Raw genomic sequence first — 14,814 nt, 5'->3', positions numbered from 1 at the left:
ATCACAATAATGATGAACTAAATGCTGTGAAAACCATCTGCTAATGTCTATTGCAGATATATTCATACATGTGAATAACTAGGTTGCCGAGCCGGTGCAGTAAAGTCAACTTTGCTCTCGAGTGGCACGGGCCAGATTTGACTGTACCAATATGGCGGACGGTTTATCTATAGCAAAGCCACTATAATCTATAAAAAGACTATCTCTTAGTGTCTATAGTCTTTGCTTATAGCAGTCCATGGAAACAGACACTAATGAGGCATCTGGGTAGTAAAAGTAATGAACTTTATCGCCACCTGCTGTTTTAACTTGTACAGTCAAATATCCACCAGCACAGCAACTTCTGATAGACTGGCTGAATGTCTTTGATATGTGATTCTCCAACTAGGAGCACTTTTGGCACTGTGAGTTTATGGAAAATTCACTCTCTTAAAACACTCTTAAAACAATCTTCCTAGCTTCATTCATTTGTCTTCTAACACAATATAACAGTGGGCAGTTTTAGAATTCCATGGATTATTATTATTTTTAACAGTTTTTCTGAAGAGCGCTTTCAAAGATGTCATTTCCACCACTTTTTAATTTATGTATTTTATTACAATATAATATTGTAAAACTGATTATAAGATTATGTATCAGTCAACAACATCAGTGGCTACCTAAACATGTAACAAAATAAATCTTAATACTTCATGAACTTAATGCATTTTTATTTAAAGTTGCTAAATGCCACGAGTTGTCACGAGTTGGGATTTTTGCCTACAGCATCTCATTTTTGCTCAGGTCTATGTTTATTATAAGGCACTCACACATATATTGTAAGTAATGAACTATTACTACTTGATTTAAAATACTTGGTAAAAAAACATTGGTATTCTTATTTTTTGTCTTAAAAACTGTAGTGGTGGAAAGTGGTGGAAATGACGGTTTATGGTGGAAAGATTGTTTCTGTTTATTTTTACTTAAATTGCCAGTCCAAAATATTTTTAACCATGTATTTTATTATTAAACATATATGAGTTGAACAGTATACCTAATAGTTTTAAAAATAATGATTACAAATGATATGCAAATTATATGAACCTGCTCAAAACATTCATATAAATATAGGCTAGATAAATAAAAATAAATTTAGAGTGTACTGGAATGATGATATATAAAGTTCTCAGTCCAAAAGCACAAATATGTCATGAGAACATGTAAATAGCACACAAAAACTACATAAATCATGTCCAAAGCTACACCTGTAATTTCTCAGTGGTGGAAATGACGGAGGTGGAAATGACATTTTAGCAGTTTTTCTGCAATATTAGCACTCCCTCATGTCAGGCTTAGCTACTTTTGGACTTATTATGTTGTTTACTCGTAATAAACATAAATACATTATTTTCATATTTGTTGTACATAATTCAACCGAACTACAGCCAAGGTGGAAATGACGCTGAATAAAAATACTCTGTATAAAAGCTTGAGTTACCTTGATTTATTTTCTTGTGCTGAAGAGCACATGTGCCTGAAGTTTCATCTTCAACTAATACATCCTTTTCACTATTATTTCCATGATTACCAAGTAAATAAAATATTTAAGGTGGAGCTATTAGAGTGGATTTTGTTGAAGGAGGTGGAAATGACGGAAAACCTGGGGACAGACCTATTTCATTCCAAAAATAGTTTAAAATTATGATATACATATGGAATTTCGATGGTATGATATTATTTTATTTGTCCTTAAGACAAACATGTTAAAAATATTTTTAAATCTATCCTTTAATATAATTTTTTAACATTCAAAGAGGGCCAGTCTGGGTTGGGGACAAGCATAAAACTGCAAAATCTGCTAATAAACAGCCTTGCAAAAGCATTTTTAAAAGAAAAAAGGGGCAAGATTTGGTGGTTACTAGGATGTTGGAGCACGAACTTCATAATGACAATTTATTTGTGCACTTGTTTGTTTATTTATTTACAAAAAAAGGCCAAGGACACAAAAGTGCCTGTAGTTGGAGAATCACCCATGAATAAACTGCCTGATGATTTTGGCTGTCAAGGATTTTAAAGAGAGATTCACCTTTATCCGACTCTTTAGTCTGAGCATAATGTAGCATTGTCAAATATTCCATTAATAATTTCGCATTTAACATTAGCCCATGTTGTTTTTCTCATTTCCGGTTTTCTCAATTCTTGCACCTGTCACTTTTTGTCTCTCTTTGGCCTTGAAGTTAAAGGTTGTTTATGTATTTCCCTTGGATTTAGAGTGTAAGCTTTTCCCTCTTGTTGCTGGATTGCTTTTCAGCTTACACACTTGACCTTGAAAGCTGTTTATTCTAGTGTTTGGCACATGCGCCATCTGCGATTGTATTCCAGTGTCGCTTCTAGAACTTGAGAATCTCGTGGAACGAGTCACACAATCCTATTTTAAAATAGCAATCTGTTGTGGATTTTTGAAAATGTTGTTAAGGACCTCAGAAAGAAAAAAGGAAGAATATATATATATTTTTTTTTTTTTACACCACGACAGGACTATCAAGCAAAACGGTGATTAAAATGATGACTCAAAATTCACTTACAAAAAGAAATGATGATAAGGAACATCATTAGGCTAAATATAGCCTATAATTATGATCTAAATAGGCTACACTATCCATAGTAACACAAAGTCCTAAAATCTAGACTGCTGTTAAGCATGATTTTTTTTTTTATAACTATGTTACAAAGAGCATGGAAGCAAGGAAATCTGACATCTGAAGAAGGTCACATGGTAATGTTTACTAAGGAAAAATATTAAAAATGAAAAACTTTGCGTTTATCCCACTATCCCATGAATAAATTACAATTTAAATCCCATATTGTCAGTGTGGTGTCAGCCACCTAACGTGTATCCGCTAGGGGGCAGAAGCACAAATCCTGTGCTGTCTTACGCACTCGCACTCTTCTTCTCCGTTTATCATCGTCCTTCACTTCCTCTACGAAATCATGGCGGTCCATGGCCCGGTCGTGAAAATCCACCCGGTGGTTTTGGCATCGATTGCGGACTCATACGAGCGTAGGAATGAGGGAGCAAGTCGTGTGATCGGAACATTATTAGGTAGGTCGTGTAAATTCTCTGAGTTAAATCCCAAACAGTTGCTTTTAAATAAGACAACAGAAGCGTTGTTTTGTCTTGTGAAGCATGTGTTGTAGTCGAGCAGGATGGCTGGAGTGGGTGAGAGAGACAGAGAGATCAACATCACTTAACTGGTTTAATTTGTGTGTCACACAGGAACAACAGACAAGCATTCAGTTGATGTGACCAACTGCTTCTCTGTTCCTCACAATGAGTCTGAAGATGAGGTGAGATACACAACATCATCATCCACTACTCACCACTAAGAGAAATAGTGACGTATACGTGGTATACCATGGTACTTTGAAATGCTATTTACCTGAGAGGTTACTTAGAAAACATTTCTAGAAAATACCATGATATCTATCACCATAAATTTGGACATGTACTATGATTTTATTAGATGTGCTTTAGAGAACCCCCATGTAAATATCACTGTACATGAAATCCAAAAACATCATTCTTAAAACACAAAGTTAACAACACCCAAAAGTGACATCCTTATTTACAATGTCTGTGTCATAGGTGGCTGTCGACATGGAGTTCGCCAAGAACATGTATGAGCTCCATAAGAAGGTTTCACCGAGTGAAGTCATTGTTGGATGGTATGTGGCCGCTCATGTTAATGAATTTAATTATTTTAGGTTTTCTAAGGATTGATTTTATATTTGTTTTAAAGTACAAACTGGTACTGCGCCCCAACTCGCATACTATGCGTATAACAATATACTATATATACTAGTATAGATAGTTTATTATCTATCCGATGAGGATTTGATTTGAACTACAAAAAGTGTTTAAAAAACTACAAACATGGCAGATGTGCGAGATCAACGGTTGAGTATAGACCCTTTTACTGTTTGTACACAACGATGACGTATGTGCGCGCATATTGGCAACGGAAGTATGGCGAGAATCAGCAGCGTGTCAAGCTACGCGAGCGGATTAAACAACAGACGCGAGCATTTTTTATTATGTCCTCGCTCCAATCAACACGTTTAATCGCCTGCAGCCACTATTCTGAAACGGCCTTGATCCTGTCGGAATCCTATAAAACTTAAGCCCCTTGGTGGAATATCGATTAGTGCAACCGTAAATGCAACAACCAGACATTTTGATGCTGGGAAACCGTTTTGATAAACTTTCGGAGGTGCCAACACGTTAGAGCCAGTGGGGAAAAACACCACTTCCGTTGCCAAAATGCGCGCGCAACTATTTGATCACGTGGGCTGTAAAAGGGTCTATTGAGAAGTTTGACTCATGTTTAATTATCTGTATCTAACCTGATGAAAATATTTTTATTCAATGTTGTTGCATCATTATGTAAACTCATGAGGAGAGTTCTCGGCATCAATGTGCAACTACATTTCTCTCCGATACGGTAGTAAATTAAATTGAATGTGGAGGATTTTAACTGAGACAAGATGATTGACAGGGCAGTTTAAGCAGTGACATGATGCACGTAACTAAGCAACGGAGCGAAGTAGGGATGTAGGTGAATTGGGATGCAGCAATAAGTGTATTTTTTTTGCAGGTATGCCACAGGATTTGACATCACAGAGCACTCCGTTCTGATCCATGAGTACTACAGCCGAGAGGCTCCAAACCCCATTCACCTCACCGTGGACACGGCACTGCAGAGCAACAAAATGAACATCCGTGCCTACGTCAGGTATTATCATCAGGACTAAGGTTGATTATTTTTTGCTGCTGACTTGATGTCCTCTGCTGCATTAAGTTTGTATTTGTTGTTTGTGCTGTTAGTTCACAGATGGGCGTCCCAGCCAAGACAGTTGGTGTCATGTTCACCCCACTGTCAGTCAAGTACATTTACTACGACACAGAGCGCATTGGAGGTCAGTTTTTTTTTTCTCCACTTATAAACATTTTTGTGGATTATTCATTTTAAATTGAATGTCCTTTTTGGTTTACACAATATTTTGTGCTATTTGTCTTTTGCGCACATTCTTCTAATGGATTAAACGCATCTCTCTATAGTTGACCTTCTACAGAGGACTCGTGCATCTCCCAGTCGCACCAATGGACTGACCACAGACCTGGCCCAGGTAGCCAGTGCGGCAGGACGCGTACAAGAAATGCTTTCCACAGTGCTCGCATACATAGAAGATGTTCTGGTGAGTGTCCCTTTGGGACGATGTATTTTCTATAATGTGGCCTCAGTTTTTTTTTCTAAATGTATATTAAATTAATACACAGTGTTTTGGTTTTCCCAAAAAGAGCATGCATGAATGAGAAAAATAAAGTGTGAGACGTGCTTAATGTTAAACAGAATTATTAAGCACAATAAGCCACGGAAAAGATCTCAATGCGTCAAATACTCGCACTGACTGACACAACTGAAGCGTGCACACAGACAGCATGCAATCCTGTATTCTGTTCTCTTTAGCGGTGTATTTCACTTTCGGTCAGATAAAAACTGAATTTTCAAAATATCTGTCTTGACGAGTATTCACGTAAACATAGTCGGTTATCTCTTAAGTGAATGTAAATAGTTGGGGGGAAATCTGATGTGTAACGTTATATTAGGTTTCATGGTAAACTGAATATACATATATATATATATATATATATATATATATATATAGATATAGATATAGATATAGATAGATATAGATATATATAGATATAGATATAGATATAGATATAGATATATAGATATATATAGATATTTTTTTTTTTATATATATATAGAATTGTTTAATGACTGCAACATTATTTTTTTTTTCTAGTCTGGTAAAGTGATGGCAGATAACAGTGTTGGTCGTTTCCTGATGGATCTTGTGAACAAAGTGCCCAAGATCTCAGCAGAAGACTTTGAGAGCATGTTGAACTCCAACATTAATGTGAGTGACATTCAGTACAATATGATATTATATATGTTTGAAATGCTTTAATATCAGGGTTCCCACAGTCATAAAAATACTAGATATATTTAATCTGCTAGTTCACAGTCACAAAACGGTCTTTAAAGGCTAATTCACACTGCACAGACAGACTCCGACCAATCCAGACAGTGAATAGATTACAGTACGTCAGTTCTCAGACATCCCGTGACCCGACAAATGCAGAATCAACATGTTCATTAGTGAAAACAAGCGCCGACCAGCGGCAACAGACAGCGACGGGTGCTACGCTGATCCGACAAAGAGACACTGTTGGTCAGTATTTGGGAGTGCAGTGTGAATTGGCCTTAATAATAATGGTCTCCCTAAATTAAAATGATTTAAAAAAATAACTGGTAAATTCAAAAAAGTAGGAACTGTCTTTCAGATTAAATTAAAGTTGTGTTCCTGTTCTTCTGTTTCTTTGCAGGATCTGTTGATGGTGACCTACCTGGCAAATCTCACTCAAGCTCAGATCGCGCTTAACGAGAAGCTAGTTGTTCTGTGATCTGAAATTAAAATGAATAAAAATGTTTGTCATTCCATCAATCTGTGTGATGAGTTGTTTAAAACAGTGCTTGGATATCTGAGAGCTTGTGAGAAAAAAAAAAAACATAAATAAGAATAAAAACATAAGTAAATAAGCTATTATTGTAATTGTATCATTTTTTTAACCCTTTTGTGCTATTCCTTTTTAAGATATTTTTTTAAAATTTATATAATTTATCTTTTTTTTATTATAAAAACCTTGTGGGGAAAAAAAATGACACATTTCTCATTTTCATTCATGGAGATAACATGGACATGCTGTGGTTTAATGGAAGATTGCTGCCATCAACTGGAGAACAAACACTTTTAAAGGATAAGCAGAAACCTGACAGAAATACACACACACACACACACACAGGTGGTCAGAACCCGTTGACGGACAACGCGGGCTACGTAACGCGCGTCCTTTTCTGACGTCATCAGGAAGACCGCAGATGGAAAGATGGCTGCGTTTCGCTGTCGGCGAGACCCGTGCGGCTTTATTTGTCTCATTTTAACTTATTTCAGCGTCTTTTACGCCGACTATGTTGTGATTCAGTATGTCCTGATCCCCGCGTATTCCGAAAGGTGAGTACGTTACCGTATGAACAAAGCTTTAATAAAGAGCCAGCGTTTGCTTAACATAACGTCACCCGCCACTCAAGAGATCTTCGCTTTTTAATTGTATCTTTTTAGAATCACCCATAGCAACAGTCGCTCGTGCTTGACTGTTATCAGCGTTCTAAACGTGTATTCCCACCCGCGAAAAGTGTTAACAGTGCGTTTGAACTACTAGCAACTAGTAGGTTATGTGATTGTTAGACTGCTGTAGTGTGCATCATTCAGCGTGTGTTTGTGTTTACTACATTATCAGTCTCTGTTACACTATAGTCTAAGGTTTCAGCAGGTTATAACTTACCACTTACCCTTTTTTTTTGACGCGTACCTTGGTATTTAAATAGTTTGTAACGTGAATAAATTATGGCATTGCTATACTGGATGAAAACGTCAAAGATGACAGATAAAAAAAGAAAAAAGTTCCAAATGCTTTGAATACAGTAAACGCATTTAAAGGGATAATTCACCCTAAAATGAAACTTCTGTCATCATTTACTCTCCCTCATGTCGCTCCAAACCTGTATGAGTTTCTTTCTTCAGCTGAACGCTGAATGTCGGTAACCAAAGAGTTGATGGACCCTCCATACTATTGGAAGTCAGTGGGGCCCATCATCTGTTTGGTTACCCACATTCTTCAACATCATCTTTTGTGTTCAGCTGAAGAAAGAAACTCATACAGGTTTAGATCAACTTGAGGAGTAAATGATGACAGAATTTTTATTTTTCGGTGAACTATCTTTTTTATGTATGTATTGTCTATCAAATGAGCTTAACCTAGTTGCTAGACTTGCTACTTGAAGAAATTTTAGTGTGAATTTTGATTTTACCTACTAGTCTTTAATATTTAGCCTAGTTCGTTATATTTAGTAGATTCAAATAACATTGAGAAAAAACAGGAGAAATTGAGTGCCAATAGTTCCAATTAAAGCTTATTAGTGATTTAAAGCATGTTGTCGTTCAATGTCACTGCAAATAGGCTTTCCAACTAATGTAAATCAGTATTTACATAGTGTAATAGTAGTAAATTCATCTCTCTCCCATGTGTGAGGATGAATTAATTTATTTGGCCATTATTGGTCTTTAAGAACAATAAATGTTTTAAATGAGCATTACTACTATGTCCTGACAAAAGAGTTAAAAAACAACAAAAAAACACATATATCCTTATTGCAGTTTTTCTTTTCTTTTTTTGCGCTTATCTGTCACAACAATTATGTCTACTCCATCACACAATGTACAGAAATTGTTTGTTTATTGATAATTTTTCTTAATTTTAAGTAGGTCATATTGAATGAATGAATGAATGATTGAGGCATTTATATATCGCTTTCATATGTACTACTGTACACCCAAAGCGCTTTACTTTATATTAGGAGCTAGCAACACCAAGAAACAAAATTACTGCATTTATACATATGCAAAATATTTTGTGGTTATGGTTTTAATGCTTATGGGTATTTTAGCGTGTAAAGTGTATATTTTCTTTGTGTTTAGTGTATGGTGCACTCTCCATGGATCTGTGTTCAATATTATTCTGTTACTACTGCTGGCGTGCCATTCAAAAGCAGTGTTCTCCGACCCTGGTGAGTTTCCTGAAACTTGACATTGCTTTGTCTTATTTAATAGAGCGGACAAATATGAATCCCACAGGCTTTTGATGAACATTTATTTGTCTCTTAATCATCATTGAATTGCATTGGATTATATTTTTTGCCCTCCACAATTACAAACTACAGAACTTTGATAATAAAATTAAGCATTTAAATACCATCTAACTAAGACTTATTATTGGGAGATATAGAGTGACAATGATATTTACATGCATTGTATGTATTTAGTCTGCTAAAGTCTAAGTCTAATTGATTTACATTGCAAGCTAGCTATGTAAATAACATCTGCACCAAATGGAAAACATTTGCTCAGTTTGGGCCTCAATTTTTTTTTCTTGAATGTGAGCCCATTTTCTGTCTATATCATTCGGCATGAAAACATACTATACTATTTAAAACATAGACTTTCATTTTTTATATATTTTTTTATATTGTGTATAAATGTTCAAATTTATTCAATTAAAAAAATAGTTTTTTTCTGGCTACTATTTTCAGTTTTAGGCATTACAGGGTTAATCAGTGTAAACTTTTATCATTTGCCATTACAGGAATGGTTCCTCTACCTGAGACAGCCATTGACTTCTCTGACTTGAGGTCCCAGTCCAACCGTCTAAATGACAGAGTGAGTGTCACTGATCGGTCTACTACTGTAGCTATATTTAAGTTAGGGATGCAGTGATGTGAACACTGATACGATAACCTATAGCTGATGCTATATCTGATAACTCTTTATATTTGAAAGCCGATAACCGATAAATTGGCAGATTGTGTATTCTGTTTCCTTGCTTGCATCTTATTTCACAGTGCATTTTCTCTGTGTCATGTCTTTAATCATTGTGTTGGTTGTGATCAGGGCTGTGAGGGCTGGACAGTGTGCAGTCGCTGTGAGACGTATCGGCCTCCTCGAGCCCATCACTGCAGAGTTTGTCAGCGCTGCATCAGGAGAATGGACCATCACTGCCCGTGGTCAGTCTCTCCTCTTTCTCCATTGGCCAGTGTTATCAACTTGAGTGTATATTTATCTGCCGTTTCTATCTGCCTATAAAATATCTTAAGTGTATGCATAATAGCATCTTTGCTATACAATATGCCATGTGTAATGGGTCCCACTTTATATTAAGTTTATGCCCTTTTACAAAGTCTTGATTTTGTTTTTGGAGTCTACTAGAATAGGTTTTCATGCTTGAATGTTCAAAAACCACCTATTTTTTTTATATATATTATGTTATTGCAGCACCTCTCTTCCCAGTGTTTCAGTAAATGATCTGTTTAGTTCATTTCTCTATGAAGGCCCTCCTTCCAAAAAGTACAATGTGCTCTGATTGGTCAGCAGGACCAGTGCGTTGTGATTGGTGAACCTCTTCGAATGTGTTTTGGACACATCACGTCACCATAATCACAAGTTTAAAAAAACTACTAATGCAGCTCAACCAGGCCTTGTCCCCTTTTTTTGGTGGGAATTATTTTATTGGGTGGCAATTATTTAAATGAGGAATATTGTTACGTGTACATTCCCAGAAGAAAGTGCAAGAATAAAATCGAAGGAGTTCAGAAACAATGCGCACTGATATGGAGAAAAACTCCCCTTCGAGTGACTGTGTGCTTTGTAACTTTGCAGACCCTCAAACAGCTACATTACACACGAAAGAAAGTTAAAAATGCAAAAAAAGCAAACTAGGACCTCTTTAACTACTATATAATAGCATTATAATGAATCATCTGATACAATGCACTTTTGTGTACATGCATGTTTTCAGAATTTTTTTAATTAAAAAATACCTACATGTAATTATAGCTGTAATTCATTTCTGTACTTACATCTATAATGACACTGTTGACCCTTCCCTTACATCTTAACCCACCCTTAAACCTATCCATACCACCAACCAACATGATTAAAATAAGAACACTGTACCTAAGATTTTTTGTTTTTGTTTAAGTACAATAGTAGTTAATAGTAGTTAAGTACTTTATCACATCTAATGTAAAGTGTGACCGTTACAGTTTTTGTCATGTCTCTGATTAATGCATTTGCATATGTTCTTGCTCTTTTATAGGATCAATAACTGTGTTGGAGAGCTCAATCAGAAATACTTCATTCAGTTTCTCTTCTACACAGGTGAGTTTTAAGAACATGGGGTGTTTTTATAACACTGGTCTCCAAACCTGCTCCTGGAGGGCCACTGTCCTGCAGAGTTCAGCTCCAACCCCAATTAAACACTCCTGAACCAGCTAATCAAGGTCTCACTAGGAATACTAGAAATGAATACGGGTGTGTTGAGGCAAGTTAGAGGTAAGCTCTGCAGGACAGTGGCCTACCAGGACCAACTTCTGACACCCCTGGTCAAGTAAGACCTTGTTTAGCTGGTTCTGCTGTGTTTAATTAGGGTTGAAGCTAAACTGTGCAGGACAGTAGCCCTCTAGGAATGCAGATTTTACTTTCCATTTCTCTCCTCTAATGCCACATCTCTGTAGGCATGGCCAGCTTGTATTCCATGGCACTGGTGGTGTCAGCATGGGTGTGGAGAATAAGGAGTGAAAGAGAGGGAGATGAAGATAAAGAAGGAGAAGAATCTCCCAGCAAACATCTTATTGTGTAAGTTACAATGTACTACTGATGTACACTATAATGATTATCAATATTGATTAAGATTTATGTACTTTTGTTAGCTTTTTGCTTTTCTCACTCTGTTCTTGGTCATTTGTTCTGAAGGGCACATTATATCATTCTGCTGGTGGAGTCAATACTTTTTGGAGTGTTTGTCTTGGTGATATTTTATGACCAGGTATGCTTCAACATTATATAGCTTCAGTGGGAGCATATATTTTGGACCATAGGTTGACATTATAGACTAACATTTTGAAAAATGTGTTCACACACAGCCCCAGTGTTGTACTTACATACTTTGCTACAGTGTTTGCATGGGGAGGCTGGAATGATATTCTTTATAGGGATAGGTCACCCCAAAATGAAAATCATTTACACAACCTCATGCCGTTCCAAATCTGTATGCATAATTTTCCTTTGCAGAACACAAAAGAAGATATTTTGATAATGTGCGAATGCTGGTAACCAAAATGTTTTGCACCAGTGTAGACAGCATTGCTGATAATAATGGGTTCTAGATGCTTTTGTCACGTTGTCGCACTGCTCACGTCTGGTGTAGACACGGTGTAAAACTCTAACACTATTCTCTTTTGGCTTTCTAAACACATTTTTATTCAAATGCAAATCTTATGTAATGGTTGAAATTTAAATGATTTTGCATGTGATGATCTGTCATCTGCCTCTCTTGTTTTTGTCCTAAGCTGGTGTCCATTATAACAGATGAGACGCCCATCGAGCAGATGAGGAACAGACTAATGAAAGACAAGCTCAACAACACCCACCCGACTCACATTACACACACAAGAAAGCCAAAAATTGCATTGCTGAGGGAGGTTTTTGGACGTGGTGAGTTTAACTATTTTCATATGGGGTTATTCCAGAAAGCAAGGTTAACTTACTGTCACATATACCCTGAACTCGCAGCTGATTAACCCAAATATTGCTTACTCTGGATATGTCGGTTCCAAAACTCCTGTGAAGAGTTAATTCAATCAACCTCCTTTTGGTAACCGAGAGTTAACTGAGCGTGCACAGTGAGTACATAAAGACATCGTCGCCAATGGATAACCATAACCATAATGGCGAGTTATAGTTTCAGTGGATATCACCACCTATTGGGCTGTTGTGCAATCATTTTTAATCTTATCCTTTTTTTCTCTTTTCTCTTTCTACATACCATACTTTGATGATACAGAAATATGTTTTTGACAACTGTGAACAAGTATATCATTTGTTTGATGCTAAATAAATAAATAAAAACCGTACTTGTAAAGATAATACGGCTGAACAAAGTTCCAAAAATTAAGGTTATGCATTTACTTATTCTTAAAGTTACCTAGGTATGTGGCATAACCTGCTTTCTAGAACACCCCCCTGTTTTGATCCTTCAAGCTTGTGACTGTCACTGTCAGAAATCCAAAGCATCGAGGAATATGTTATACTAGCATTCATGTGTTTGATATTTAAGTGTCTCTAATGCTCACCAAGGCTACATTTTATTTGATCAAAAATACAGTAAAATTTAGAAACATTATGACATTTTTCTATTTGAACATATTTTATAAAATGTAATTTATGTATGGGAAAAGCTGAATTTTCAGCATCATTCAGTCACATGATCCTTCAGAAATCATTCTAATATGCTGATTTGATGATTATAAATTTGATCAATTTTATGACTCCTTGCTGAGTATAAGTATGAATTTTTAATACTTTTATTAAAATCAAACTTTTGAATGGTTGTGCATATAATGATGAATGTTTTTCCATTTGTATTTCTCTCATATTGACAGGTTCTATACTATGTTGGCTGTTCCCGCTCCATTCCTCCCCCCCTTCTGTTGGCGGCATCAGTTATTCAGCACTTCCTGATTACAATGTGTAACACTAATCAGTTTTTCATCGGTTCCTTTGAACTTTTCATCAGTATCTCATCGTGTGTAGGACACTGTGAATATTATGTTACTGAGGTGCAAATTTCAGCTATGAAGGAAGAGTGCTTCTCTCTGTGTGAGTGTTTTTGTACACTGACTTCTGCTTACTGCTTCTCTATCTCACACACACACACACACACACTCAGATACAAACACTGTTACAAAGGGGATCTTTTTTCTTTCTGTGTTTCATATAACCCAGGAAAATTAATGGATTTCATTTTAATTTACATTTTATTGTGTGTTTTTGAGTACATGGACTGTACTCCATTTTACATAAGGATTGTATATAATGATGTATTTTATAACTTTAATTTCTGACAAAAGTGTTGCTGCATTTTCAGGGTACTGGACTACTTGTTGAAGTGCTTGTTTTTATTTGTTTTAAATCTTAATGTTTTTGCTGTTTTATGGACAGCTTGAGGGATGTGTGTACATAACAGATGCACTTGTATATTGATAATGTTTACATTGATATTTATTGTAATTTAACTGTGGATTTTTGTGTCTTAATGCTGCTCTGACTTATGTGAAGTAAAAGACATCTTTTCACATTCTGGCTTTTTTGTTGTTGTTGCTTTAAAATCATAAGTTTAAGTGAAAATAAACCATAAGTGTTACATGTAGATCAGATGTAGATGTGTTTTATTATTCAGGAAATCTACAATAATTAGAGGCATTTAATCAAGTTAGAGATCTTCACAATTAGTCATTTAAACGTACAGTATGGGATTTTTTCTCCACTAGGGGTCGCTAACCTATTTACAATAACAAAGGCGTAGTTTGATGACGCAACATTTGCTAAGAATTATGGATCTTGTCGTCAACGTCAAGCCGACCGATCTAATAATGTTTATGGATGACTGAATACATCGATGTTTTTATCATGACTGTGATATGAAGCAGTTCGGGATTGCTAAGAGACAACTATCAGCTCCACACGCGACGCGAGTCCCGCGGATATAAAAGGAATATGGACATTTCATTCTACCGAACTACACGCAGAATTACTACTCACAGGTCAGTTTATTAGACAAATTAAACTTGTGAGGTAACGCAGCGCTGTTTCACTTGGTCTAACATTACACTAGCACACTAAACTGCATGAGACTGTCTGTATGAGACTAGCAGTAAACTAGATCAACATTAGAATAACATACAGATCATATTCTGACATTTTATCATTGTTGAACTATATAACATTGATTAGTTTTATGTAAATGTGCTCACCTGTTTAATAAAGTACATGTAGGGGCGGTCGAAGTCTCGGACGTGGAGCTCTCGTTTGTATACTGACTATGGGAGCTCTCGGCATCTCGAAAACACCGCGCTGATATTGATTCTCGTTTTAGTTCTCCTTTTTTATCCAAAGTCTGCTTGCCATGGTCCATAATGTTTGAACGAAACAACAACAGCGTGCAGATAGACATTGCGAACTACAGTGGTCCACGTCTGTCGTCTTGGTTACTATCAGAGGGCTCTGGTTCATAACTCTGGTTACCATGGCAGCACG

At 36.2% G+C, this 14,814-nt stretch overlaps 2 protein-coding genes across 2 annotated transcripts; both read left to right on the top strand.

Moving 5' to 3' along the window:
• Window positions 1–2,926: 2,926 nt before the first annotated feature.
• On the top strand, window positions 2,927–6,552 carry eif3f (eukaryotic translation initiation factor 3, subunit F). The gene is made up of 8 exons (XM_084091223.1): window positions 2,927–3,082; window positions 3,257–3,327; window positions 3,626–3,705; window positions 4,635–4,772; window positions 4,865–4,956; window positions 5,099–5,235; window positions 5,851–5,964; window positions 6,434–6,552. Exons 1-8 carry the CDS (start codon window positions 2,971–2,973, stop codon window positions 6,509–6,511), a joined length of 822 nt encoding a protein of 273 aa, XP_083947349.1. The 5' UTR covers window positions 2,927–2,970; the 3' UTR covers window positions 6,512–6,552.
• A 418-nt stretch (window positions 6,553–6,970) lies between these two features.
• Window positions 6,971–13,927, top strand: LOC311068602 (palmitoyltransferase ZDHHC3). The gene is made up of 9 exons (XM_084091164.1): window positions 6,971–7,119; window positions 8,644–8,732; window positions 9,308–9,381; window positions 9,613–9,725; window positions 10,817–10,878; window positions 11,235–11,355; window positions 11,473–11,545; window positions 12,069–12,213; window positions 13,161–13,927. The coding sequence occupies exons 1-9, from the start codon at window positions 6,995–6,997 to the stop codon at window positions 13,250–13,252; spliced, it is 894 nt and encodes a 297-aa protein (XP_083947290.1). The 5' UTR covers window positions 6,971–6,994; the 3' UTR covers window positions 13,253–13,927.
• The last annotated feature ends 887 nt before the right edge of the window (window positions 13,928–14,814 follow it).

The sequence above is a fragment of the Abramis brama genome, assembly GCF_963993115.1.
Source record: "Abramis brama genome assembly, chromosome: 2".
Lineage (NCBI taxonomy): Eukaryota > Metazoa > Chordata > Actinopteri > Cypriniformes > Leuciscidae > Abramis > Abramis brama.
This window is presented reverse-complemented; position numbering and strand designations above follow the sequence as displayed.

Bases quoted from the DNA above. Each gene is read 5' to 3' on its own strand.
- LOC311068602 (XM_084091164.1), top strand. From the start codon at position 6,995: ATGGCTGCGTTTCGCTGTCGGCGAGACCCGTGCGGCTTTATTTGTCTC. The intron at 9,382-9,612 runs GTGAGTGTCACT...GGTTGTGATCAG, and splicing joins CCAACCGTCTAAATGACAGA to GGCTGTGAGGGCTGGACAGT. The intron at 11,546-12,068 runs GTATGCTTCAAC...TTTTGTCCTAAG, and splicing joins TGGTGATATTTTATGACCAG to CTGGTGTCCATTATAACAGA.
- eif3f (XM_084091223.1), top strand. From the start codon at position 2,971: ATGGCGGTCCATGGCCCGGTCGTGAAAATCCACCCGGTGGTTTTGGCA. The intron at 3,328-3,625 runs GTGAGATACACA...TCTGTGTCATAG, and splicing joins ACAATGAGTCTGAAGATGAG to GTGGCTGTCGACATGGAGTT. The intron at 3,706-4,634 runs GTATGTGGCCGC...TTTTTTTTGCAG, and splicing joins AGTGAAGTCATTGTTGGATG to GTATGCCACAGGATTTGACA.